General features: G+C 46.7%; 2 protein-coding genes across 2 annotated transcripts; both read left to right on the top strand.

The window, feature by feature from the left end:
* The first annotated feature begins 1 nt into the window (after position 1).
* Positions 2 to 17,976, top strand: aspscr1 (ASPSCR1 tether for SLC2A4, UBX domain containing). Its single transcript, XM_040185815.2, has 17 exons — positions 2 to 122; positions 345 to 400; positions 861 to 975; positions 2,456 to 2,556; positions 3,050 to 3,107; positions 3,210 to 3,283; positions 3,371 to 3,932; positions 4,162 to 4,215; positions 4,324 to 4,463; positions 5,214 to 5,295; positions 5,398 to 5,464; positions 5,752 to 5,814; positions 6,486 to 6,538; positions 15,737 to 15,788; positions 15,896 to 15,965; positions 16,360 to 16,547; positions 17,645 to 17,976. Exons 1-17 carry the CDS (start codon positions 33 to 35, stop codon positions 17,653 to 17,655), a joined length of 1,836 nt encoding a protein of 611 aa, XP_040041749.2. The 5' UTR covers positions 2 to 32; the 3' UTR covers positions 17,656 to 17,976.
* A 1,922-nt stretch (positions 17,977 to 19,898) lies between these two features.
* LOC120824814 (myeloid-associated differentiation marker-like protein 2) lies at positions 19,899 to 24,007 on the top strand. The gene is made up of 2 exons (XM_040185895.2): positions 19,899 to 20,903; positions 21,490 to 24,007. Exons 1-2 carry the CDS (start codon positions 20,623 to 20,625, stop codon positions 22,130 to 22,132), a joined length of 924 nt encoding a protein of 307 aa, XP_040041829.2. The 5' UTR covers positions 19,899 to 20,622; the 3' UTR covers positions 22,133 to 24,007.
* Positions 24,008 to 26,772: the final 2,765 nt, after the last annotated feature.

The raw sequence follows: 26,772 nt of genomic DNA, 5'->3' as shown, positions 1-26,772 counted from the left end.
TTCAAACAAACACCGCGTCGTCACGACACACAATGGCGGCCAGCGGTACAGCGGTGACGGTTCTCACTCCTAATGGGAGAAGACAAGCAGTCAAAGTGTCCTCAAACACCCCGTTATTACAGGTAGCTTGTGGTCAAATGACATGTTTTATGACGTGGGTGGTTTTGTTTTATTCGCTCCTGTTGTCTTCAATCCAGAGCAACTATTTGTTTGGCTAACCGTACTTGGCTAAAACTCGTTAGCCAGTGACGGATCAGTTTCTTTTTTTCCCCCACGGATGAAGGAAAAGTATTCCCTTATTAGTTCTTCAACGCTCTTACTGACTCTGTATTTTTCGGTTTCAGGTGCTGGAGGATGTCTGCAAAAAACATGGATTTAACCCTGACGAACACGGTTTAAAGTGAGTATCAGTCGGGGATGCTAGCTGTCACAGTTCTGATATTTACCCTAAATTACTGAAGCCCTGAGCACAGACTGCGTGTCTGTACTGAGCCGTATGTGTGCACTGCATTGAGTTTAGCACGTGAGGTCAGAGAGTAGGGACGAATTCTGTGTGCATTTACATGGCTGCTCATATTGGACGAGTTGATTGTTATTATGAGCAGCAGTGGTCTGTCCCAACTTACTCGGGTGAGAAGAGGTGAAATCAAGCACTGGATTGTACTTATCAGTGAGACTGTTTTTAACATTGATTTTGATTATTACAATCATATCTCATTTGCACAATTTGTATCAAATACAAAGAGATTAGAATCGTTACTTTTATGTTATTTACAATGGGATTAGAAATACTTACTTGATTTGAAATAATAGGAGAAGCCAAGAGGATTGCTATTTCATCAAATGTGTCCATTTGACAGGTTTCAGAGGACTGCCGTTGACCTCACGCTGCCTTGGAGGTTCGCCAACCTGCCCAACAATGCAAAACTGGAAATGGTGACAAGACCAAGGAAACAGGCTGTAGCTGAAAGCCAGGTTAGTTTATACAAAAATGTCAAGTCTGTGAGCGAGACGATGGTGTCCGACCACAGTTACATAGTGAAGACACACAATGGGAGTCATGGGGGTATGCGCGTGAGTCAGTACAGGATCGTCCTCTTTGTACCGCAGTTGTTACAGTAGTAATCTATTGTGTAAAATACTGAACACACATACATATAGTTTTTCCTGTTTCAATTATGAACAAAAGTTCTGTTTATCATGTTTTATATATGAAACATCGATAATATTTTGTATTTTGAATTGACTTACTGTTATTATTAAGAAAAGGAAATAATTGGCTGAGTATTCGATACTGGGTACACATCCAAAATGTCACTTGGGAAAAGAATAATACCAATGCAATAATTTTCGGTGAATACACACTGAATGTTTTTGGGAAGCTTAGGAACCTTCCCTTCTTTAAAAGGCAGTTTTTAATGTTTTTTTAATGACTAATTTCCAAGAAACTAATGGGTGCATATTTGATAAACACAAGATTTAAATTGGTGCTTTTGTGTGATTCTGTGCGGTGAAACTTCAGAGCTGTCAATTTTAAATAAAAAAGTTAACAAAATCAAATGTGATAGTCGGGTAAAAATATCTTGATTTGGTCACATAACCATATCAAGGTATTGATTTATTAGTTCCCCCCAAAATCATGTTTGGGGAGAACTGATGGTTATAATCTCGGTAATATTTGGGTACTTCTGTCAGACGTTTGTGTGGGCTTTTATAGACGGCACCTAGATATTCAGAAGTCTGACCTGACTTGTATTCACACAAACCCTTTGTTGTAGCTGAGCTGTAGTTTCCTATGACATCACGAGTACGATCCCGGCTGGGTTTAATCTGTTGTTCTAGTTCATTTGATAGACGGTTGGCTGTTGATACCTCCCAGATTTCATGTACTCAGACACACTGACTCGTTTACCTCCCGACGTTCACCTCTGTGCTCTTTTCATCTCTGCGGGTGCACCGATGTGCAGCAGGCTTTCTATGCCTGACAACATGGTTGTTGAGGAAACACAAACAGCTCTGAGAGGAAAAGAACAACAGAGATACGCGCTGATGCCTGGTGTGACTCACTGCCGGACTGTGCACCTTTATCTGATTTGATTAGCAAAGAATTTTCTTCCTGCATAATGTCTCAAGACTGCAGAGCTAAGAGCATACGGATGCCTAATGAGTTTTCTCTTTGTAACGCGTTCAATTAACGTGAATAGTTATGCGGCACTTTTTAAAAGTTAAGTAAAATTATTAAATAATTTAAACAACAACGTCAGTTACTTACTGGCCCTTTAGGGTTATTTCACAACTGCCTGTACCACCTGTTTATAGTAAGAACTACTGTTGGAGATGGGGTAGAATTGTTGATGATTTTGACCCTTTTCTGATTCCTAGATCGGATTTTTATGTAAATTGTGTTCATGGTGTTTAAACTGAAGTTGAGTGTGACTGGTTTCGTGTCCCTCAGGTGCGGATTGCACTACAGATGCAGGACGGCTCTCGACTCCAGGGCTCCTTCTCGTGTGGACAGAGTTTGTGGGAACTGCTCACACATTTTCCCCAGATCAGGTGTGTGTGTGTGTGTGTGTATGTTTGCACGCATGTGTACAGCTGTGTTTGATTTGAACATCTATCCTTTTGAGGATCCAACTGAGAACCACTTGAACATCTTCCTGTGTTTCTAACCTCACAGTTAAGGACTTGGCTTTAGGGTTGAGCGTAGTACAGAGGATTCAACCAGCAGAGTTCCATACCGATCTAAGACAGATGTGATATAACTGACTTTGTCTGTGGATTAATGAATGGGACTGTTACTCCCCCCATCAGGGTTGCCTGAAATACCGTCTCACCGTCTCTTGGTGTTGACCAAGTTTGATTATTTAGTTTTGTCTCCCATTTCACTATGTATTGACAACATGCATCATTGGTAAGGTGCTTGAGATGGTCCAAACAAGTAGGCACAAGGTTTGTAAAGTGAAGGCGTTATTGCGTTCGATAACCCACACGCACACATGCAGCTGTTACCCTTAACTTGAATCTGTTTTTCTTGTTTCCACCTCAGTGGGTCTGAGTTGTCCGAGTCAGAATCCACCCCTGTGTGTGTTTACATGAGAGAGGAGGTAAGCCCTGTTGCTTTTAATGTTTCAAGAAAATAAAGTGGCTTTTATGGGTACTCAGGCGTGTGTGTGTCTGTGTGTGTGCGCTGCTGTGTGTTTGTGCAGGTGTGTGGTGAAGAAGCACTTAAGAAAGCCACTCTGAAGTCTCTGGGTCTTACAGGAGGAAATGCCATCGTCCGGTAGGTTGCTTGTTTACGAACATCATGCTGCACATAAAACCGCGTTGTTATTGTTATTATTATACGCTATTGTTCAATGTGTTTAAGGTTTTTACTTAAAAAGAACAAAGTACCGGGACAGGAAGACGCCGTAGACACTACTGAAACAGCTGCTGTTCCAACCACAGCTGTTGCCAAGGAAACCGCCCCTAGCCCATCATCTCAGCCCGGTCCTGCTCCCTCATGTCCAGAAACGGCAACAACAGACGTGAAAGATAAGAATTCTGGCCCCTATAGGCGAACCGAAGTTCCAACTCCCGCCCCTGCCCCATGCAGCAAACTTCCCGTTCAACAGGAAGAGGTTCCAAACTCGCAGGATGCAGTTCGGCCAAAGATCCCCCCTGTCGGGAGAGGAAAGCCTGAGGAGGATGGCGAGAAAGCAGGGCCATCGGGGCTGAACTCTGACCCATCTACTCCCCCCGTCGCTGCTCCCTCGGCTCCTTTCATCCCCTTCTCTGGAGGTGGACAGCGCCTCGGGGGTCCACGGGGAAGCGCTGCGGGACGCTCTCTATCTTCGTCCTCGTCTTCCTCGTCTCTGCCAGCTCTGACTGCAGCAGTAGAATCACCAAAAGCCAAGAAAGCAAAATCCAGCCACAGTTCTCTCACCAAGGTGAGTCCCATCAGTCCTAAACACGTAAAAATGTTCCTTGTTAGCTCCAACATTTAGCTGAAAGTAATAGACAGAGTTGTAATCAAACTGGAGGACACTGTGGTAACAGTGTACGCCTCATTGACAGATTAGTTTATTTAATTTAAGTAGATTACCCATCATTGTCCTTGATGGTTATTTAATGACCCTGAAACGGTTGGATAAACGCCCTTCTGTGTTCCTCCCCCAGCCTCAATCCAATCTGCCAGACGAGGACATGGATCAAGGGGAGACGTCCTTGGAGGTGCAAACACTTTTCCTGACGTCTAACCTGTTACACTTCCGTTTTAACCAGCTGTCCCCGTTGCACCGTGTCTCCAGCCTGTCCCTCACTCTCGCGCTCTTCCTGCAGCCCGTGGGGAGGGAGCCTCTTGTCTACCACCTGGACGCGATGTCCCGACACTCCGCAGACCAGAGAGATCCGCCGGACGAGTTCTTTGAAGTGACGATGGATGACGTGCGGAAGCGCTTCGCCCAGCTGAAGAGCGAGAGGTGGGAGAAGGACGCGGATGGAATCGGTCGGATGGCTTTAGGTCCGAGGACTGCGTGTGATATTTCGTATAAATACCGTGTTGCTGCAGAAACGCGTCTGGATCAGATGTGTTCCTGCACTGTTTGTACCAGATAATTAGTCTGTCCGGCATTCAGTCCTGCAGTGTTTCGTCGATGTACAACCCTTAATTGCAGAATACCATAGCCGTGATGAGAGGCCATAGGCGGGGAGAATGCTAGTTATCACCGCATGCGTTTTGAAATGTGTTTGCTTATTTGTTGAGAGACGCTTTTGTTTATGAGCGCTTCTTCAAAAACAGATGTGGAGAAGTTTCCGCCGTGCGCTGTGAATGCGGCTCCAGCGGCTGTGTGTGTGTGTGTGTTTGCAAACATTTACTCATTTACCACCCACGGCGCACACTACAAACCTTTCTAAATACGGCATCCAGGGAGCCGTTAGTAGGCCTGTTTAGTTAGTAGGACGTTTATCCTTCGGCCAAACGCCGTCCGCTTGGAACCCCGCCGCGTACGGACATCCTTTAATCGCCGCCTACACCAACGTAGCCGGCAGCCTCATGGCTTCGCTACTACTGTGTCAATGACTGCGATTACAATTAAACCGACCACAGCAATTTGTATCTGCCTCTGCGTGAGGGTAGAAGATGAAACATCGTCCGCTTGTCTTTCCCATTGTTGATTCCACTGGTTCTCTGTTCTTTTTATTGTAACTGTGTGTTTGTTTCTCCCCAGGAAGCTGCTGGAGGAGACTCCGCTGATGACTAAATCTCTGAGAGAAGCACAGATGAGGGAGAAGATGGAACGATATCCTAAAGTTAGCACAAGGACAGATGGAGAATCACAATCTTGTTTTGAAATGGCCGTCTTTGCCGGAAATATACAGACCGTATATAACCCGCTGCCACTCCGTCTCCAGGTGGTCCTGAGGGTCCAGTTTCCAGACAGGCATGTTCTACAGGGCTTCTTCAGGCCTCTAGAAACAGGTGTGTGTGCGTGCGGGTGGAGGGGGCTCATTTCAGCTGGCTAGCCACAGGTATGACTGCGATGTTCGAGCTACTGGCGGCTCCCTCACCACATTTATCACCAGAGACAGAAATAATGAGACAGGTCTGTAATGCCAGAGATTAAATCCACCTCAGGCCCGACAGCGACACGACAACCGGCAGAACAACAAATCTGAGGGAAATCCCATCCCAAAATGGAATTATCCTCCACACAGTCACAGGTCACAGTCATCAGTTTGTTCATGATTTCTTTGTTTTCTGTCCAGTTGGTGCTGTGATGCATTTTGTGAGGAGCCACCTGCAGGACCCTCAACTCAGTTTCTACTTGTGTAAGTCTTTATTGTTGTTTAAGATTATGACCAAAATTTCCTGTTATCAGCCATCATGCACACGGTCATACCGTCTCATCGTTAAGTAACTGCTGAGACCTGGAAACAGGAAGTAGTTCTGATTGAGTCCATCACTCCAAACCAACAGGAGAAGTTGAACAGTCAAAGAGGTTGTGAACAAGCCGAGAGATTATTACTTACTCTCTCTCTCTCAAACTTAATTTGGCTATTCTCTCCTTTTAAAGTCTGTCCGATCGTCTGATTGCTCGTGTTTTCCCCCCCTGACTTCTCTTTAATGATCTAATTTGAAAATCTTGGCAATAAATTGGTGACCAGGACTATGAAAATAAGACTTATTTTGTGTTTAACTGGAATTCCTATTGGTTAATTTATACACTTTTCTCAATTGAATAGCCACATTTTTGTTTTTATTCGACATCCAGTGCCTCTTTGTACATGGTCAATGGTCGATGTAATGAAAATGTCATTCATTTCACATGAAAACTGTTTACAGTGAGTCGGAAAAGCCACAAGTTTAACAAATAGTCGCTCTGCAAACATCGCTCTCTATTTATTAAATTCACTCCGTTTAATTTCCCAGTGAAAAGTCATTGGCTTCAGTAAAGATTTTACCGGTCTTCCGTCTTTCTAATTCTTCGCTTTTTGTTCAGTCATCACCCCCCCGAAAACCATCCTGGACGACCCCTCAGCTACACTGTTTCAGGTGAGTTCTCGTACAACACTTTCTTCTCCCCAGTGATGAACTGAATGGTTTGACTCAAACAAACCAGAACAGTCAGACACGCAAAAGAACAAAAATCTCGAGACACACACACACACACACACACACACACACACACTCGGAGATAGATTGTAAAATGTATCGCGTGGTCCCTCTCTCCTCTTCAAAGCCCCAACACATTCCCGTTCTCCCCCTCGTCTCTCCCACCCTCCTCCCACCCTCCTTGACCCCAGCTGGGCTTGATTTTTTTTTCCAGACTGGCACATGGGGTTAATACAGGCCTCGCTTTGATCTTGACACACACACACACGCACAGAATTGGGCAGCTATGCTTTGTCGCCTCTTCTCAACTATTCAAATAATGAAAGCGAGCAAAGAGAAACAAATAGTTGTTCCCTAATGTGGTTCATTGGCCAAGACGTCCTCCTCGACTTTTATTTTTAGATCCATTTTGTTCAATACGACCACAACCTTTTCCTCATCCGTGCCTGTCAAGTTTCGTGTGTTTTTCTGATTAATCACGGCTCTGCCCAAACTTGAAAAGAGCTTTCTCTCCGGTGGACACAAAGGACAACTCGAGAACTGTTTATTTTATGATCCTTTATTCCTCTTAAGGGTGGTTTGGTGGATCAGACAAAGAACAGAGCAGGTTGATAACCTTTCAGACAAAGCAAAACCCATGAATTAGTCGAGTACATTTCGATAATAACTTTCTTAAAGTAATAATAAATAAATGCAACTGAATTCCCAAACCAAACCCAAATTATTCAGATAAACCTAGGATAAGTCCCCATTACTTAATTTAAATGACACATTTCACTAAGTAAAGCAAAGCATGAACAAACAATAAATCATACTGTCCTACCAGTTGCGTCTCTGGGAGATTAGGAGCCGTGGCCACAGTGTCCTTTTCCTCAGGGCCGAGTGAGAGGGCTATCCGAGCTCTCCACAAACATTTTATGCCATGCGCTTCCTGTTCGTACGCAGGCACTTCCTGTGAGTGGAATCTCCATTAGCCGCATCGTCGCCCCCTGCAGTCTGGGTGCGCTCCGACTGTCCGGGGTGGATATGGGCTTTGAGTTCTCTGTGCGGCTTGTGACCGGAGATTGACGCAACACCTCCCACTTGACCTCCTGGTTCCTCAACCCAAGGAGGTCACACCAGTACCTATGTAGTGTCAGATTTAATTACTCCACTTTTGATCCTGTTGCTACTGCTGCTCTTCAACTGGGAGTAGGACAACTATCCGCCGGACATCCCTGTGAAGAATTGTTGCAGGTATCTTGCTCGAGCGTTTTTTTCCCTTTTTAGTGAGTTTCACAGTTGCGACTGGGTAGCTGGGAAAGGATCGGAGATATACATCCCTCACAATTCCCTTCCTGTCAGTGCTGACGTCAATGACCCTGGCAAGCCTGAACTGACCCCTCAAGGCATTCTGGTCGGCCAGCCAGACGACATCTCCAATTGCCACATTCCTGTGAGCTGTGTGCCACTTAGTCCGGACAAACAAGTTTGGTCCGGCTAACTGGCTCCATTTCCTCCAGAACCTGTCAACTTCTGTTTGGATGGTTCTTAACCTGCTGTAAGAGTAGCCTTCAAAGTCAAAGGTCCCTGGATCCCCTCTGGGTCCAGTTCTTCCAAGCAGAAGTGCATTTGGGCTAATGTATTCAATACAGTCCTCTCGGCTCTGAGTCCTGGCATCGATAGGTCGTTCATTGGCAAGGTTGGAAGCCATATAGAGGAAAGTTTGAAACTCACCCCATGTGAAGACTCCATTACCCCCCAGATTGTGCAAAGCCCGCTTCACAGTCCGGACAGCAGCCTCAGCAGCTCCGTTTCTGTGAGGTGAGTCTGCTGGATGGATCTTCCAGCTCCACTCTGTGCCATGCTTGGAACAGTCATTTCCAAGCTCTGATTTTTCCAGTCGGTCCAGAAACCTGTGGAGCTCTTTGAGGGCAGGTTTGGCTCCGACAAAGTTCTTCCCAGGATCCGACCACAATTTCCTTGGGTGTCCTCTCAGTGCCGTAAATCTTTGGTAGGCTAGCAGGAAGCCTTCAGCCGACTGGTCACTGACTAGGTCTGTGTGCATAGCTCTGGACGCCATGCAACAGAAGACGATTCCCCACACCTTGAGTTTCACTTTCTTTCTTACCTCATCCTTCACTTCATATGGTCCAAATAAGTCCACCGTTGTGTACTCAAATGGATTGGCTGGTGTTATTCGCTCCGATGGAAGGTCACTCATGATCTGTTGGCACCATCGGGCCTTAAGTCTCCTGCATATCACACAGTTATCAACGATCTTCTGAGCTAGTTTACGGCCTCTCACCACCCATGCTTTCCTTCTCATCCGGAGGAGTGTGCCTGCAATTTCTTCATGGTTTGCCTTGTGGGCTTCTTGAGCCAGAAGAGTGGATACCCATGATGTGCAGGGCAAGACTGGTACTGCAGTTTTTTCTTTATTAAAGATTTGGAATCTTCCTCCACAGAGCAATAGTCCAGTGTTTTCCTCCCTGACCACGGCAAGCCTGCTGAGTGTGGTGTCTGGCAAGACTACCTCCATTTGAGCTGCAAGGAAGAGATCCCTGAGTGCATCCTCACACTCCATGATGGTAAGTGTAGCTTCCTTGACTCTGGACTTGATCTCAAGAGTTGAAAGAATCTCCTTCCTCTTTGGCTTGCTTCTGGTTGGGGTCTTGGCCAGCATTTCTTTTCACTTTGTGGCAGCTCTCCACACCCAGGCAATGACTCTTATCAACCTGGTTAAACAGCTGAACTTACTGATGTTAAGTAATTTCCTCACTGAAGAACCAGAAGGTGGCCTCCGGACTTGGATTTGGATTTGCAAGTCGTCCTTGTTTTGGTTTGACGGTGGGGGCATTGCAGTGGCAGGTGGAGCATGTCGGTTTTTTTCCAACTGCGCTCGGGTCAGTGCTGCTGTAAAACATTTCCTTTGGAGCCGGTTTATACCTTCTTTAGCATCCGCAGCGACGTCTTTGGCTGACTTTGTCGGCCACTCTTCCACAGGTTGTTTCAGAAACTCTGGGCCATTCTGCCACACAGAGTTTTCTTTGAGGTCTTCTGGCGTTGCTCCTCTTGTAACAAGGTCAGCAATGTTTTGTTCACCTGTAATCCATCTCCAATCTCCAACTGATGTGGACTTCTGGATCTCTCCCACTCTGTTCGCAAAAAAGGTTTGGTACCCATAACTGTCCCTTTGGATGGCACCCAGCACAGTTTGACTGTCCAGCAGATGGAGCCACCGTTTGACTTGTATCCGACTGTGCTTTTCAATGTATTTTCTCAGTCTTGCCGCAAATACAGCACCACAGACCTCAGCCTTCACTGCTTCTCCCTTTTGGTCAAGTGGTGTGAGCTTGGCTTTGGACTCAATGAGCCGGACCAGAATGCCTTGCTCGGTCTCCCACCTGAAGTATGCAACAGCTCCATAGCTCTGGTCGCTACCATCTGAGAATGTTATCCCCCAGGGTTCTCCAATCCTTCTGACTGGTGTGAGGCTTCTATGGAAGGTAATTTGGTTGAGGCGTGTGTATTCCTCAAACAGGTGGATGGCTTCTTCCCTGAGTCTTTCAGACAGCGGTGTGTCCCATGTGTCTCATAGAAGATTCTTGCCTCCCGTTTCTTGAAATGCTTTCCTGACCAGAATGGCTCCTTTCTGTTTGGCAGGTGTTGCAAGGCCTATTGGATCATATAAACTAGCTACTTGGCTAAGCAGTTGTCTTCTATTCAATGGGTTTGGAGTTTTTCTCCTCACCTCTTCCTCGACAAGATTTTGACCGATTCTCATCTTCTTTTTTCTCTTTGAGAAGTTTATCGAGGTCGTGAGGTATAGTTTGTCTGGTTCGACCAGGTAACCAACTCCCAGGGCTTTGTTCCCTTCCCTCATTTGGTTGGGGAGAATGAAGACTTCCTCGAACGATGCTGGACGTTCTGATGTGGACGTCTGCCTCCCACTTTGGCCTGATCGGACCCATGGCTTTAGGAAGAATCCACCTGCCTTCAGAATTTCTTCGACCTTTTTGGTGATTCTGTCTAGCTTTTCCAGGTCATTGTGGGATGTCAGAATGTCATCTACATGGGAATCCTCCTCAAGGACTCTCCGTTCCTCTTCCAGGTGAGTGAACATGGGCAGCCTTGCTGTCTCTCTCATGGCCAGTTGTGCGATGCACCCTGCCGGTCTATCGCCCATGTTGACCCTGGTGATGGCAAATTCCTCAATTTCTTCATCTTCGCTGTTTCTCCAGAGAAATCTATGGAGGTGCATCTCCAGGTTTTCGAGCCACACAGAATTGTACATCTTTTTGATGTCGCCGAGGGCAGCATGGACTCCTCTCCTGAACCTTAGTAGCACTGCTCGAATGGGATTAAGCACATCAGGCCCTTTCAGGAGAAGGTCATTCATGCTGATTCCTCTAAACTTTTGGCTGCTGTTCGATACCAGTCGGACAGGTGTCGTTACAGAGTTCGGGTTTGGCGCCACCAAGTGACTGACGTACCATACTGGTCCTTTCCAGTCAGCAATGGTCTCTCTAGTGAGTTTCTTCGCTGCCCTCCTTTCCACCATCTCATGGACTTGAGTTGAGTATGCTGTACGCCACTCTGGTTCTTTCTTGAGCCGTTTCTCCGTCCTCAGAAACGTGGCTTCCACTGCGCTTCTGTTGTTGGGCAGGGAACTTGGATCTTCAATCCACGGGTATTTTGCATCCCAGTGAGGCTCTCGACTATGCGCATCTGACTTCACATAGCTGAGGCCCTGCCTGATCATCTCAAGCTCTCTTTCTTCACTCAGAGTCATGTCTTTGCCTCCTGGCTGACAGTTACCACACCGGCATCCTCCACACATGGGTTCGCAAGCCGCACCAATGCTGTCCGACTTCCACCAGTCCAAGAATTCCCTGCCAATAACAGTGGCTTTGGTTTGAGCTCTGGATTCCTGCATCTTGGCAATTTCCTGGTACTTCACTGCTGTGACCCTCATTGACCGTGCAAAGTGAGTCTCAGAATTGTGCAGGGCCATACCCACTACTTCACAGAGGTCTGGATGTGCTCCGCCAACAGTTTTTCCTAAGGGGCCTTCCCACAGGACGAGATCTCCTACTACTTTTATTCTCTGTGGAGCAAGTCTTCCTTCACGGTGGCTTATGAGAAGCTCAACATGTTCCGGTCTGTGAAGATCTTCCAGGTTGGTCTCAGGGAAGAACTTCTTGAGTTGCTGTGCTTTGATTACTCTGTGAACATTTGCAATTTCATCCAACCCATAACAGATTAACTCATGAGCTCTATCCGTGCCTCTGGGTGTCTTGACTCTTACCTTGAGTAAGTATCTTTTGGTCTCCACCTTCATGGCCATGCCTCCAACTCCATGGACGACAAGCGTGATATTTTCACTTTGAAGCTTCAGTCTCTTGGCGGCAACATGAGTGATGTAGTTGGTATCTGATGCCAAGTCAATGAGAGTTCCAATTTTCTGTCCTGCGTTGGTAGTTACTTCGAGAAGCATAAGAATAACTGGTAACTCGCATGTCCTTGAGTCCATCACTACAGGGAGGCTTCTTCCAGTGCATTGTGATTTTGCAGCCATGTTGGAGAAGGCTCTCCTGACTTTTCCTGCCATGTCTGGGGTCAGCTCGGATATCAATTTCTCTTGTTCCTCCGTGAATGTTTGCCTCCTGGTGCTGGGTTTTCCCACTTTCGCAGGATTTTTCCCCTTGAATCCTCCTTTCAGGCAGAGAAAGAAATGGTGATCTGAAGAGCCTCCTCTCATGCAGTCTCTGTTCCTGCACAGGTAAGTGTCGGTGCATTCACCATCATCTGCGTGACATCGGAGGCATCTTCTGCATGCTCCCAGCCTTTCAATAACATTCAGCTTTTCATTAGGTTCCAGTTCTTTAAACTGCTTACAAAAGAAGATCTTGTCACGATGCTTCTCCTCTCCACAGACAACACATCCTCCTTTCCTTGTTGACTTTGTGAAGGCATACCTCTTCTCCAGGTACGTAACTTTCTTTTCAGGTTTTTCACCTACGCCCAATTGGTCTAGCCTCTCTAGAATCTCCTCTTGTGTCTTTAAGAATGTTAGAAGGCTGTCGAAGTGATTATCATGGGTGACTCCATTTCTTGGATTGACCATGAACGCCAGCCAGTCCCTCTTTATATTATCCGGGAGCTTGCTCTCTATGGATCTGATCACAAGGGGATTCTTTATGGCTCCTGTGCTTTGGAGCTCCGTGAGGTCATTCAGGGCCTTTTCCACAGCCTGAATTAGGTCAATTACCTTCCTTGGCTGGTGTGACTTTAAGGGAGGGATCCTCTCTAGGTCCTCAATTACCTCCAAAGCAATCGTTTGCTTGTTTCCATACCTGTTTTGAAGTACTCTAAAAATGTCTTCAGCACGGTTGTATGTTGACAAACCCAGGTCTTTACATATCCTCTCCTCCACACTGTCAAGGAGTTGGAACTTCTTCACTTCCACCGATCCAGTCGGCTCTCCCTGCTTTTGCAGACTTTCCCAGTCTCTCTGCCATCTATGGAAATTTCTCCTAATCCCAGTGAATTTGGGTAGACGTGTTGGCTTTATTCTCACCACAGGCTGTGGGACTGCTGTTGGTTGAAGCGGTTGGTCCGGACCTCTTCTTTCGTCTTCTGCAATTCTTTGTGCGGTGAGGAATTCTGCTCTCCTGGCCTCAAGGTTGCTCCCAAATATTCTCAGGTCTTTCAATCTGCCCTTCAGGTCTGCTGCCTGAACATGTGGGATCCATTTTTCCCAGTCTTTCAGGCTTATAGTTGTATTATGGATCAGCCTCCTCGCTCTCTCCAGCTGTAGTTCATAGCCGTCCCGATTGATAGCAGTGATGGGGCTTGCTTGGGCTCTGTCACAGGCTTTTTTCGCTTCTTGGATTGCAAAGTCTACCTCCTCTTTACCATATCTTAGCCAGAGGTTGGATTGGACTGCCTCACGGATGTTCCCCAGTCTCATGTCGCACTCTTCCATTGTCCTTTCAAGCTCAGCCTGCTGGTGCTCGTTGAGCTTTACTTCTTCGTCCTCTTCAGTTCCTACTTCAGCCAGTAGTCTAGCCCTGTAGTCTTCATTAGCATCGCTGACATGCTTTGCCAAGGAACTGAGCTTGCTGAACTCTTCTAGAAGTTCATGTTTAATCATCCCATCTGAAGCTTTGTTCAGGTAGTTTGCTTGCTTAGTGAAAGCAGATTTAGCTAAGGTTCGCTCTTGCTTTAGTTGCTTGACCAAAGAGTTTCCTTTGCCATGGTGAAAACGTTTCCAGTCAATTCTTCCTTTGCGTCGACAGCTTGACTTCAGGCCTTTGATCCTTGTTCTTGCTGCCACGCTGGTTATCAACTGTCAAGTTTCGTGTGTTTTTTCTGATTAATCACGGCTCTGCCCAAACTTGAAAAGAGCTTTCTCTCCGGTGGACACAAAGGACAACTCGAGAACTGTTTATTTTGTGATCCTTTATTCCTCTTAAGGGTGGTTTGGTGGATCAGACAAAGAACAGAGCAGGTTGATAACCAGTTGCGTCTCTGGGAGATTAGGAGCCGTGGCCACAGTGTCCTTTTCCTCAGGGCCGAGTGAGAGGGCTATCCGAGCTCTCCACAAACATTTTATGCCATGCGCTTCCTGTTCGTACGCAGGCACTTCCTGTGAGTGGAATCTCCATTAGCCGCATCGTCGCCCCCTGCAGTCTGGGTGCGCTCCGACTGTCCGGGGTGGATATGGGCCTTGAGTTCTCTGTGCGGCTTGTGACCGGAGATTGACGCAACAGTGCCTCTTGTTTTTTTCATTTGGACACTTCGACGCAACCTAAACTAGATGAAAAGAGGTGGAGGTGCAGTGATACTGCAGTGTGATCGCGTTAAAGCTCACAAAAACAAAATCTCCTTGGATTATTCTCTCACACACACACACGTTTTTCCTTGTCAATGCATCAATCTTGGACGTACACGCCACACGTACATAGGGAACGGGGTTTTTCTTCATGTCCCGTAGACATGAGTGCAAACGCATATCTCTTCCTCACGCACAAGGACGCACACTTTAATCACTTTGTGTCATGTCAGGAAAGGAATGTTTCCACCGCAAGAGCCCTTTGATACCAGGCATCGCCTCCCTCTGCCATCCCTCAGGATCCGTGCTGCCTCCCTCCCTCCCTTCTCGCACGTTTTGTTGTTTTGCTCTGTCCCTCTCTCTCTCTCTACTTCACCACCCCCCCCCCCCAATTAGGAACACTGATCCCAATTTAGCAGCCAGCTAGTGGGGGCGGAGAGGACCGTGTGTAGGCAGGTTGTTGTTTAGAGCAAACTGGCCTAATCCCAGTGCTACTTGTAAGTTGTATTATTGATTAGCGTGGTACACAGGACGTCCTCCATTAAACAGGAGTTTAATTGGCTGGAGTTTGTTGCTTAAGGATTGACGCCTCTTAAAATTGGAACCAAAAGGGAGAACAGTCAAAAGCAGCAACAGTTTCATGAAAGTGACGATTCCATTTATTCCTGTATCTTTCCTGTACCCGTTTTTGTGGTCAAAGGCTAAATTTAAACGATTAGTGTGGGGGGGGGGGGGCTACTTGTGTTTTTCTTTAGTGTGAAGTTGAGGTTCGTCCCTGCTGTTGGTCACACAGTTGAAAGTCGTTTCAAGTACATCATCAATCACTCAAAACAACCCAACCCCGCTGACACCCCCCCCCCCCCCTCAGGGACTGTTTACCTTGAACTAGTTTTGTTTGTCCCAGACACGTGCACTGCTTGCCCGACTGTCTGCGTTTCTTCCTCATAATTGTACGCTTGCTAACGTATCTTCATGCAAATGGTGCATTATAAGTGTTGAGACGAGCACAGAGGAGAGCTGTGCTCCGGGGGGAGGGGGGGGGGGGGGGGAGGGAGTGTTTTCACTTATCATTTCACGGTTGCTCATTTAGTGGTTTGCTTCAAAGAAACCTCGGTTACTGGTTCAGAACCCCTGAGCAATGAATCATCTACAAAAATGCACTTGACTCTGGCTTGGATCTGTTGCCACCTCTTGTTGCGTGCATGGATGCGTGTGTGTGGCAGGGCTGCAGTGAAGTTTTTATCTTTCCATGTTTTTGCAGAGATTGATTTAATGAATTGTGAAGGCTTCCGTTCACTTCTCCTCCTCTCCGTCTGCAGGCCGACCTGTTTCCTGGTGCCCTGGTGTACTTTGGATCTGACGCTAAGACAGGTCCTTTTCTTTCATATGCCAATTTTGAATGAGATACTGGTGCCTTGCTGAGGAATGTAATACAGCAAAACAATAGTTTACTTTGTGTGTGTTCGTTTCCTACCCAGATTTTTACATGAAGACGGACCTGCTTGAGTCGTCTGTCTCTGCCTTACAAGCTAATGAGTCCATTGCCAGGTATGTGTGCACTTTGTGAGTGTGCATGTGGGTTATCACATGTGTGTCTGGCCATGCGTGCATTAGGTTGGATGTAGGCACTTGTATCCCGCGGCAACCAGACTGTTTTCCTGTCACAAAGCTGTCATCATTGGAATCCCTTTGAGGTTCAGCCGAAACAGCAGGTGCCCCGTGCGCCCTCATTTCTGTCCGTGTGTGCGTGTGCACACACACACGTAAGCATTCACATAAAATGATTTTCCAGCCCTGCTAAATATAGAGCCTGTTTCCCAAAAGTGACCCCCGCTTCTGTCCTTTTTGCTTCTTTTAACACGGTCATCACTCTTCTGTTTTACATCTTTCCAAGAATGTAGCATTAACCTTTTTGTTTTTGTTCCTGCCTCCACCACCTCAGCTGCATGCAGCGCTCCCCGACGGCCTCCTCCGCCTGTGAAGGCTCAGAGGAGCCGCTGCCCCCTCCGGAGCCCACGGAGGAAACCAGCGGGTCCACGCTGGGCGAGGCAGACCCTACTGCACCCACCCGGGCGGCTAGGCCCACCGGGTCTGACCCGGGAAAGGTGCCCAAGTGGCTCAAGCTTCCAGGTGAGGACGGGACAGAGCAGGGACGTCAAATTCATCCACAGACAGGGACAACATTAAAACAACTGGGACTGAGTCGAAGTCCTAACAGGGTCATTATTTGTCAAACGGGATGGAAACGACATTGGATTATTACATTGGAGATATAGTTTATAAATGTTCTGTGGGAACCCTCCAGATGGAGTGTGGACTGTGCGCATCGGTAGGACGAGTGCAGCTGGTTTATCGCTAATGCAAGTATCCAAAGGCTCACACCGTCCCGTCCGGCTTCAGGGTCAGAAGGATTCTATCTGGCTTCTTAAGCGCCTCATCGTGACTTCCTGTGACATATTGGTCACACTTGACAGATATTGTGGTCCCTGATCTAGTTCTGCAGTACACGTGGGAGATGTCTTTGCTTGTCAACAACTTATTTTTTCTTTGTGTGCAGCAAAACATGTTACACAAGCATGTGTGTTTCTGGTGGCGGCTGCACTGATGGTTTTGTTTCTCCCATTTTTTTCGTGTGCGCGTTTTAATTTCTGGTTGATGTCTGTCTGTGTCTCTCTCGCTGTGTGTGTGTCCGCTAGTGCCACGTGTGCGCGTCCACAGACACGTTATTTAATCCACAGATCTTCAGAACTGAGATTCACAACAAAAAATCACACAAAAGCTCCTCTTTGAATCTCGCGTTTGTGTGAAATGGTTCATTCACTATGAAAGAAGCATAGAAACCGTTTGACCCTTTTAAAGTTGGGGTTGATGAGCTGTTACAAAATAAATATTTTTGAGACCACAAACATCGATGAATAAAATACAAAAAAAAGAAAAACATCTGGCGGAATGTAATGATCGGACGGGTTGCATTTATTTTTTTTCTGTCTGTACAAGCTTTTTCCTTTTCTATTGAGTGTGGTTTTTTTTTTTTAAATAAAAATATTCATAAATTGCATCACGGCAATTATATCGGAACATCTGGACTGGAAAATTGTCTGGTTTTTCTCGCGTGTTGAAGCTCGACCAAACAAAATAAGTGAAGTGTTCATCTGAGAATGAAGAATTATTAACGCTGCACGTTATTCTTCAGATCTGTTAACTGCCGCCTGCTGTTGTTTTCACAGGTAAGAAATGAGGCCGCTGGTGGGACGACTTCCCCACTGACGTCAGATAAGCTGCTTGAAGACGGAGTTCTTAAACCCTGGCAGCGCTTTGATGAAGGCAAACTTTGAGGCAGCAGCGGACTAAATCCGTCAGGGAGGAAGAAGCTTGCACTTGACTAGTTTTTAAAATGGCCAAAGATAATGAGACTGATTGTGAAAAATGCATTGGAGGATTGTTGGGCTTCATTCCGGTTGGTCTGGTGACAGTGTTAAAGAGATGAGTGGTAAAGTTGCTGCTTTTATTCAGCAGGTGAAAATGTAGTGTAAAGTGAATAAAGATGGTTGTACTAAAACCGCTCAGTGTTGAAGTTCATTGTTCGAGTTCAGAGTTAGTTTTTATATTGATTTCACTTTTAGATAGCGGAAAAAAAACGTAACAACACTGAACCAAACTTTCCTCGTACATTCCCGCTATTTAACCGAAGGTGTTGTGTGTCTGTGAGCTCCGTGGCCGTACGCGTCATGTCTTCTGGTTGTCCGTCCGGTCGTTTCACCCCAATGTGTGCATCCCAAAAAACGCCAGGAGGGAACTTCTTCACTAGAATTTTTTGGGCAGAGGACTCAAAACCACAGCGAGGTCGGGATTTTCTAGTAAAGTATATTCTGTAGCTTCTGTGGTTTTAAATAACATGAAATACTGTTATGCAGTTTCATGGCCAGCATTTCATCATCAAAGCCTTTTTTCTCAGCTTTTATTCCTGTATTTTCTCCCTTTTGTAGAGTTGAAAAAAACAAACGCTATTATAATTTCCAGGGCAAGGCAAAGTAATATGTGAGGTACGACCAAAGACGTGTACTGATCCGTCATTTAGAGGCGCTGTATTGGTTTGTTGGTGAGTAAACGAGCAGCTCAACACACACACAGACGTCCTCATGTCCCTCAGTCACTGCGTTGGCTTCAGGAGGGACTTCAAAAAGAGGCCAAACACAGCGGGGAGCGTGTGCCTGCGTGTGTGCGTGTGTGTGTGTGTGTGTGTGTGTGTGTGTGTGTGTGTTGCATTCCTTCCACTTGTCACACACACACACTTTCTGTTTCCCTCTTGCAAATGAATTACTTCCAACTGCCCCTGGAGTCTCTTCGGAAGCTGTTCTCTGCGTTTATGTTCGCTGTGAGAAGTTTAATGTTATCCTCCGATCAGCTTGGCACAACTTAACTATTGTGAGATGTACAGTTACAGCCATTCAAATACAATATATATGTAGATCCAATTCCACAGAAGTATTTTATGATTTATTTTGAGTCAGAATATCAAAAAGCAGCTTTTTTCGTTGCTCATGTATTTATTGCACGGACGCAGTTGGGCATCCAGAGGCTGTGATGAGGCAGTGGGGTCTGCAGGTGGGGGCAGCTGGGTCACTGCGATGACGGCCCCTGGTGGCAGCTGTGGATAAACCAAGTGGCCCCGAGCAGAAGAGAGCAGTTTGCAGCCCCGCCCATAGGATGCTATTATTTTTTATAGAATTTAATGTTTAGTTTTTTTTCTAGTTCGCTCATGTCAAAGTTGTCATTCTGTTTGTGAGGGATTCTTTTTTGTTCATTTTATTAAAGTACAGAGTACATGCAAAGTTTTTTTTTTTTTTTTGCAGGTGAAGTGACTCCGTTGTCTGGACTGCTCGACTACAGAAATTAATTTAGTTAATGACCCAGAAGCAGGTGTTATTTTCACAAGGCAGAACTACAGCGTTTGGTGACTTTTCCTTTATCCCTTTATGCTCCAAGCTGTCAGAAGTCGCCGGCCACAAGTACGCTTGTAGAAACAAACAACAGGCAGACTGAGTTTGTAATTAAATGCTGCTCATTTTTCTCAGGAATTGTTGGAGAAGAAAAGAGTGAACCACTCAAAGCTATTTTCTTAGTTTGCTATACTGCCCCCATGTGGACAAAAAATAGTAGTGCATTTTTTGCCATAACTAGAACTTCTGAGACTGGGTGGATCTTTTTTGAAGCTCTACAGGAAGAAAATAATCTAGTACACGAAATGCAAAGTATCTCTGTTTTTCCATTGTCACTATAACCCACCCGGTTACATCCACCTACACTCGCTGACATTTGATGACTCGCTGCCATTGGTCCTAATCTGTGCACTCTGACCCCACTCGGTCAGCTATTGCACCTCATTCCACAGGGTCTGCAATGTGTCTGCATGCCCGGCTCCACGCCCAACCACATGTACACATCCCTGTGACACTCGTGGCCCAACCCCAAATAACTTCCACTCCGACTGACCTACTCACTGCACAAGCAGGGACGGGGAGGAAGGAGAAAGTGTGTGAGGAAGAGTGACGTGTGAAAGCCGCCTTGGACTCGTGTGGCCACGTGGATTCAGAGCGAGTGTCGCGCAGCAGCAGACACAACGCGCACCTGTCTGGACTGTTAATATCGATTCCGGGCCGGAGCGTTTCAGCTGGAAGATTTGACTTGATCGTGTCCCTTAACTTGACTGACAGCTGGTGGATAAACATCCTGGTCTCACAAGAAGTTCTTGTGTCACAAACACTGACTGGTGCACAGCGGTGGATATTTTTGACCGATGACTCGGTGTGATCTTCAGCACAGAGGTGAGTGTGTGTGACTGCCTGGCCAGCTTTAGACTCAATAGAAGACCTCAAAGAGAGTCAGGATAGTCGTTTTCGTACTTTGTGTCTCTGGAACACAGTTTCATCAACATCAGAAGACTCACAACCAATTACAACAGCACCTTAAAGGACCCGAGAGTCTGGATGCTGGAATGAGAAAGACATCTCTGGATGCAACAATCACATCCTTCGCTCCTTCCCTCTTATTTTTGTGGGATTGGTTTGGACTTTAAGCTTGAGCGGAAACATTTTAAGACTCTGAACTCCACCTCATCCTCTCTACTGCGCATCAAGAACCCTGAAGGTTCAACCCCTTGAAGAACGGCACCAACGTCTCCCTGCTCTCCTGCACCCACCCGGTGATGGATTCACAGGGCGGTCCGTACCTCAACACGAGGGCCCTCTGCTCACCCCTGGGTGCCGCCCGCCTCTGTCAGCTAGCCATGGGCTGTGCAGTGATCGCCATGGTAACCCACAGCGCGGGCTACAGCGGCTCGCATGGCGTGTTCTGTATGGCGGCGTGGTGCTTCTGCTTTGCCATGACGGTGGTGGTGTTTTTCCTGGACGCCACTCGTCTCTACAGCTGCCTCCCTATTTCCTGGGACAACCTCACCGTCACGTGCGCTGCCTTCGCGACGCTCATGTAAGTCACGTGTTCAGTTGGGTTTGCGGTGCTGGTGTGAGGAGACGAGATGGTGTCCAACAGCTCTGCTTCCACGTCTTTACTTTCCGTCGTGTGATAAAACTAAGTTCACATGTAGGGACGTTTCTGACGGTGATGGAAAGGTTACATGTCCACCTTCATTAGTGTAACAAATGGGTATCCATTCATTTCAATCGCAGCAAAAATTCATTGAGCCATCAAACATTAGACCCGGACCAAAACTGTGTTCATCAAGGTTAGGTTGTAAAGGTACATATTTCCTATTTTACACAAAATGAATAAGTAATTCTGTGAAAGCTGGTTAGTGAAAGAAGCAGCAGCTAAAGAGCCCAAAAAAAATCTTTACATTTATTAAGAGAACAATTCTCATTATAAACCCATGATGCAGCTTCACTTTATTCACTTTACAGTGTTGATGTGTTTACAGCTTATTATGGCCAAAAGAAACCAATCAGAACTATACAAACTAAATTTAACTTCCACTTACAAGCTCCGTCAGACCTTTCAACAGCCCCCCGGCGTCTGCGATTGCCCCCCCTCACTTCTTCCTCTTCCTCTTCCTCAGGTACGTGACAGCCTCTGTGGTCTACCCGCTCTTCTTTGTCCGCTCTGAGTGCCCCTACGCCGGCTGTGAAGTCCGAAATTTCCGCATTGCTGTGACCGTGTGCTCCATCCTGGGTGCTCTGGCCTACGGGGCCGAAGTGGCCTTGTGCCGAGCCAGGCCGGGCCAGGCTGTGGTGGGCTACATGGCCACCGTGTCAGGCCTCCTCAAGGTCGTCCAGGGCTTCGTGGCCTGCATCGTCTTTGGCGCCGTGGCCAACGGGAGCGAGTTCTCCCGTCACGGCGCGACGATCTTCTGCGTCGCCGTGTACGCCTTCTGCTTCGCTCTGACCGCGCTGGTGGTCGTCATGACGGTGTGCGGGCGGACGAAGGCCGTGCGCTGCTTGCCCTTTGACCGCTTTGTGGTTGTGTGCACCCTCCTGCAGGTCCTGCTCTACCTGAGCGCGTCGGTGGTGTGGCCGGTGTTCTGCTTCGACGCAAAGTACGGCTCCCCGTGGAGGCCGTCGTTGTGCCCTCAGGGGAGGTGTCCATGGGACAGCAAGCTGGTGGTGGCTGTGTTCTCCTTCGTCAACTTTGGACTGTATGTGGCGGACCTGGTCTACTCTCAGAGGATTAGATTTGTCTCTTCCCATGCCTCGCGGGCCTAGCACACGTCGCTATCATGTTGGCTTAACAGCGCGTTTACCTGCGTCCATGTTGATTTGGTTTGTGCATTTATTGGATGTTTAAAGACAGGACATATAGAGGGGGATGTGGAGGGGGGGGTTGGGGGACTGGGGGATGTGATGGAGTTAAAGATCCTTGAACATCGCTGGTGCTGCTCGTGGTCTAACTGAGGCACCCAGACACCTCAAATTCAACGTGAAACCACTCTGGAATGTGAGCGTGGAATTTCAAGCCCACATTCCCTGTGGCAACCCCCCCCCCCCCATCCCAGAGGTGACACCCCATCTTCACTCTGAGAGGACAGCCAGCCTCACCCGAGCAGCCCAGGCGCCTCATAAACAAAGACACTCCTGCTATTCTTGACCAGCGGCATAACACACTTATAATGCTGCTCTAATAATACATCACATCTATAAATAGTACATCTGGCTTTGGCATCTGTGGCATCTGCGGCATCTGTGGTATCTGTGGCGTCTGAGAACCCCCTCACCCCTCAACCTGACCGCCGAAAATAAACACAAGCTGCCTGCACTCACAATGAAGCATCTCTGAGAGGCTTCTTCATCAAGCCCATCGATGAGGTGATTGGAAGTTTGACCCACAATTACACGATCTGAACATGGCCAGTGTGACCGAAACGTGTTTGCACGCTGTCACAGAAGGTCAAACAAGTCCTTGACCAACAGGTCAAATGCAAAAATAGAGATTTGTTTCTATTTAACAGATTTTCATTTACAGCTAACTGAGAAATCTGTAGATGTGTGTGAATCACTACTGGTTCATAGTTTAACATCAAGTCGATGTTCACAATAGATCAAATGATTACGTACACTATGTTTATTAGAACTCTGCAGTTCCCCTTCAGCTTTACAGCTTCGCTAAGCTTCTTCTTTGGTTTTATGGTCCGGAACTGTTTTGGTTTAATCTCCCTTACGTCACAGAACCTCTGTCCATGTTTTATATAGAATAAATGTGAAATGCACTGGTTTCTTTCAGTAACTACAATGTAAACCCATTTGCATTATTACAAGAGAGGGAATGCTCAGGGAAAGTGATGCCGTAGTTTAACACTGACTTGCAACCGAGAAGGCGGTTGTTCAGGACCACTGTGGAGTTACTTTGGTGTCGTGCGTGATGTGTTCATTCTTATGCTAGTTGTTTACATTTTACATACCATGACGTATTTCCTAAACCTGACTGATTGTTCGTATTGTTTTGTGAAACCCAAGCATTGTTTTTCTGTGAGTTGTCCACGTTAACTGGAGCTCTAATAAACTATGAAAGTCTACCGGCGAGCAGCAGACAGACGCAGCTTGTGACCAGAGACTAGTGCCGAGAGACGGAGACACTAATGTAGTGTAATAACGTAACAATTGCCCAGTGCCACAAGATTACACGTTTTATTTGGGTGGGATAAGCTGCAGCCGTGTGATCACTTTTAAACGTGAGCCTCAAATGATGTTTTTGTCCCGTTTCCCTCTCTCACATCCTACGACCTCCCTTTCCTCTTCCTCGTCCCTCTCCTCCTCTCCATCCTCACTCCTCTCAGCTTTGGTCACTTCATCGCTCTAATCCAGGATCAATGTATCCCACAGTGATCAATGTATCCCACAGTGCTATGGACGTATAATATTAAGTCACCGCACACGTAGAGCAAGACCGTCTCCAGTTGGCTGCTCTGGTATCCAAATCTATCCAAGAGCTGTGTGTTATTAGAGTTTTGCTTTTTAAGATGCACCATTTTTTGTAATTAAGAATCCAAGTGAGCAACGTGTTCATTCAGAAAAAGCAGATGAGCAGTATCTGTATCAGCAACTGTTTAACTGCTCAGCAGTGAATAAACATGAATAGCGCCGTGTTTGTGTCTTTGGAAAGCGTCGCCGTCCTCCTGCGGTCCTTTCTATGGACAGGCCCTCCGGGGGCATTACTCACTTTACACCCTGGCGGATATTTCCAAAATAGGATACAAAATAACTGGAATATGACGGAGCCCAGAGAACGCAGCAGCTAAAAGGGACAGACGGTAACTGTGGCCGCGTCGAGGCCTGTGTGCTCCTCTGCTCCTCTGCAGATCCCCGGCGAGCAGCTGTTCCATGTTCACTACTCATTTTATTCCTCACTCCTTGCGGGCCTCCGTCTCAAACACACACACACACACACACACACATACAGCCCAGAGTGTCTTTATAATTGTTTTGACAGAGATGAACTGCGACAGGTGTCCATCGGAGACGCCCCTTCCTCATTCCATGGCCGCGGGGCCGCGGAGGGACAGGGGACTGCTGGCTTGCTGTCACGTCTCATCTCCGCTGGTGCGCGCTGCTGACGCCGACCTCCTCGCCGTCGCCCTCGGCTCTTGTTTTGCCAAATGTTATTGTGGAATATTGTATAAATCATCGGCTCGCTGGATTTGAGCCTATAAGTGAAAAACGTTTAAATACTGTGTGAACTGCAGAACATCCAGACACGGGAAATCAAAGACATCCTCCACAACGAAAAACACAACAATCCATCAATACCCTCCTGTGACCTCGTGACGACGGTTCGTCCTTTTCAACCTTCTTGCCACTTAATGAGCTCCCTCTAAGCTCAGTGCCTGCAAATGGAAATCTTTTTCATCCCTTTATCCCAGTTTTGCTTAGATTTGTCTGTGAGATGTTGTGATAAGCTCAGGGAAATGCTTTATTAGTTTGGGTGTCAACATGAAATTGAAGGCTGACATTGATTAGAGCTACTTTGCAGTAATTCCTGTTTCGGACTCATTCTTGTCTCAGACTGCAGGAGGGAGATGAAGTCACACTTGGGGAAGAGTTTCCGTCGGGGTGATTTTGAATATTCACATCTCCTCTCTCTCAATACGGCTGTCCCTCCCTCTCTCTCTCTCTTTTTTTTTTTACGTTTTTCACTCACACCTCTGGGCCCTTATCACTGCTGGCAACAGACGGGCTTTGCCTGCGTCTGTTTGGGATGAAAAGAAGTGAAAAAAATCTGTTTTTTGTTTTGGGGTATTTTTAATAAATCTCTTGGGCGTATGTCAAAACAAGAAGGAGCGACTGAGCGTTGTCACGCCTCAGCACACATGCCAGGTCTGAGTGATAGATGGTACAGAAGCAGGCGGTGGTAAATTGACTTTTTGTGTGTGTGCTGTGTGTGACTGAGAGGCAGAGTCGCAGGGATCCACGTCACTGAAGTCTTCAGCTTGTTTGAGATTAGGTTCGGCGGGTAGTTTTGCAAGTAATTATTGTAAAAGCTGAAGCAAGAAGGGGAAGGAAACATTGTGCCGTTCCCCCCTCGTGTCCGTCTGTCATTATGCACTTTGCAACATCAAAAGGGAGGGAATAATCGTATATTTCCTGGTCCTGTTTTGAAGAAATTCAAAAGTATACTGACTCAAGGACATGTTGCAATGTAAAACATTTACACAATCGCAAATCCATAAATTCGGGGCACTTAAAAAGACAGATTTGTCAAATAGTTGACGCTTCCTGTTCTGTAGGCAGGACTTCAAAAACACTAAATGCTCCGTTTAACAGAATGAAATGACATCACTTTGCCCCCTAAATGTCCCGTCTTTAAAAAAAACACACCTTCAGTTTGTAACTTAGTCTCCACAGCGCAGAGTCAGTCGCTCCACGCGTTATCTTTCTGTCTGAAAAAATGCTCTGGGTTATTTGTATTTTTTTTAAACCAATCCCAATCGTCTTGTGCGGATGACTTGGCCAAATATACAGCGCAGATAACGGAAGGGCAGGAGAATGTCAACTGAAATAGGATGCCAAATTGCAGGCTTATGCCCACAGCCTAAAACTGGTGAGTCAGATGAGACGACTATGAAATCAGATTTCTGTAAGCTCCTCCGGAACCACAGAAGACATGACGGCTCTAAAGTGTAGACTCAAGAACCAAGTGACTTGTGATCAAGTTTTATCTATCCATAAATCTGCCCTCATACTATATTAGACAATATTTGACCGAATATACTGTATCGTTGGACTAATTCTTTTAGTAATCCAAATTAGCTGACAAAGGACCTGGGATAAAATAAATGACAGTATTTCGCTGTGTTTCGGGGTTCACACGTAGATAGAATATCACACCGCCCAGCTGACTGGAGAGGACTAACAGCTGGTGCTGTTGCAAGGCCTTCTGCTTTATATATAGACGGGAGCATATGCATTCCCTCTGTCTGCATTCCTGTGCAGCAGCCCCATGGGAAAGTCAATTGAACGAGTTCCCTCAAAGGAGACGCACTGCACCTCTTGTGGAGTATAAATTTAGTCGGGCATGGCCTGGCACGGCATGAGAAACACAGAGGGGAAGGCGGATAGACAAGAGGGTTAGTCCTATTAAAACGTGCACAGGGGAGATTTTAGCATCAAACTGACAGTTGCGAGCCAAGTTTGCGGCTCATTTTGAGAATATGCATTGGTGAACCACCAAGGGATAGGCAGCCAAACTGTGTTTGGGATCCGTGGCTCATTAGTGTGCGTCCCATTCCACTGTGCTTCATCGCAGATCCTGTCGAATCTGAGGGGAGACGAAGAGACGCTGGTGGACAGTCTCATGTTAGAATAACAATCCTTCATTTAAATTCAGGTCCCTTATACATCACAAACCACTA

Source organism: Gasterosteus aculeatus, chromosome 9 (assembly GCF_964276395.1).
Source record: "Gasterosteus aculeatus chromosome 9, fGasAcu3.hap1.1, whole genome shotgun sequence".
NCBI lineage: Eukaryota > Metazoa > Chordata > Actinopteri > Perciformes > Gasterosteidae > Gasterosteus > Gasterosteus aculeatus.
This window is presented reverse-complemented; position numbering and strand designations above follow the sequence as displayed.

What these genes read in the sequence shown, in the direction of transcription:
- LOC120824814 (XM_040185895.2), top strand. Translation starts at nt 20,623, where the DNA reads ATGGATTCACAGGGCGGTCCGTACCTCAACACGAGGGCCCTCTGCTCA. An exon ending in GCTGCCTTCGCGACGCTCAT is followed by an intron (nt 20,904 to 21,489) that starts GTAAGTCACGTG and finishes CCTCTTCCTCAG; the next exon opens with GTACGTGACAGCCTCTGTGG.
- aspscr1 (XM_040185815.2), top strand. Translation starts at nt 33, where the DNA reads ATGGCGGCCAGCGGTACAGCGGTGACGGTTCTCACTCCTAATGGGAGA. An exon ending in CAAACACCCCGTTATTACAG is followed by an intron (nt 123 to 344) that starts GTAGCTTGTGGT and finishes TTTCGGTTTCAG; the next exon opens with GTGCTGGAGGATGTCTGCAA. An exon ending in GCCCAGCTGAAGAGCGAGAG is followed by an intron (nt 4,464 to 5,213) that starts GTGGGAGAAGGA and finishes GTTTCTCCCCAG; the next exon opens with GAAGCTGCTGGAGGAGACTC.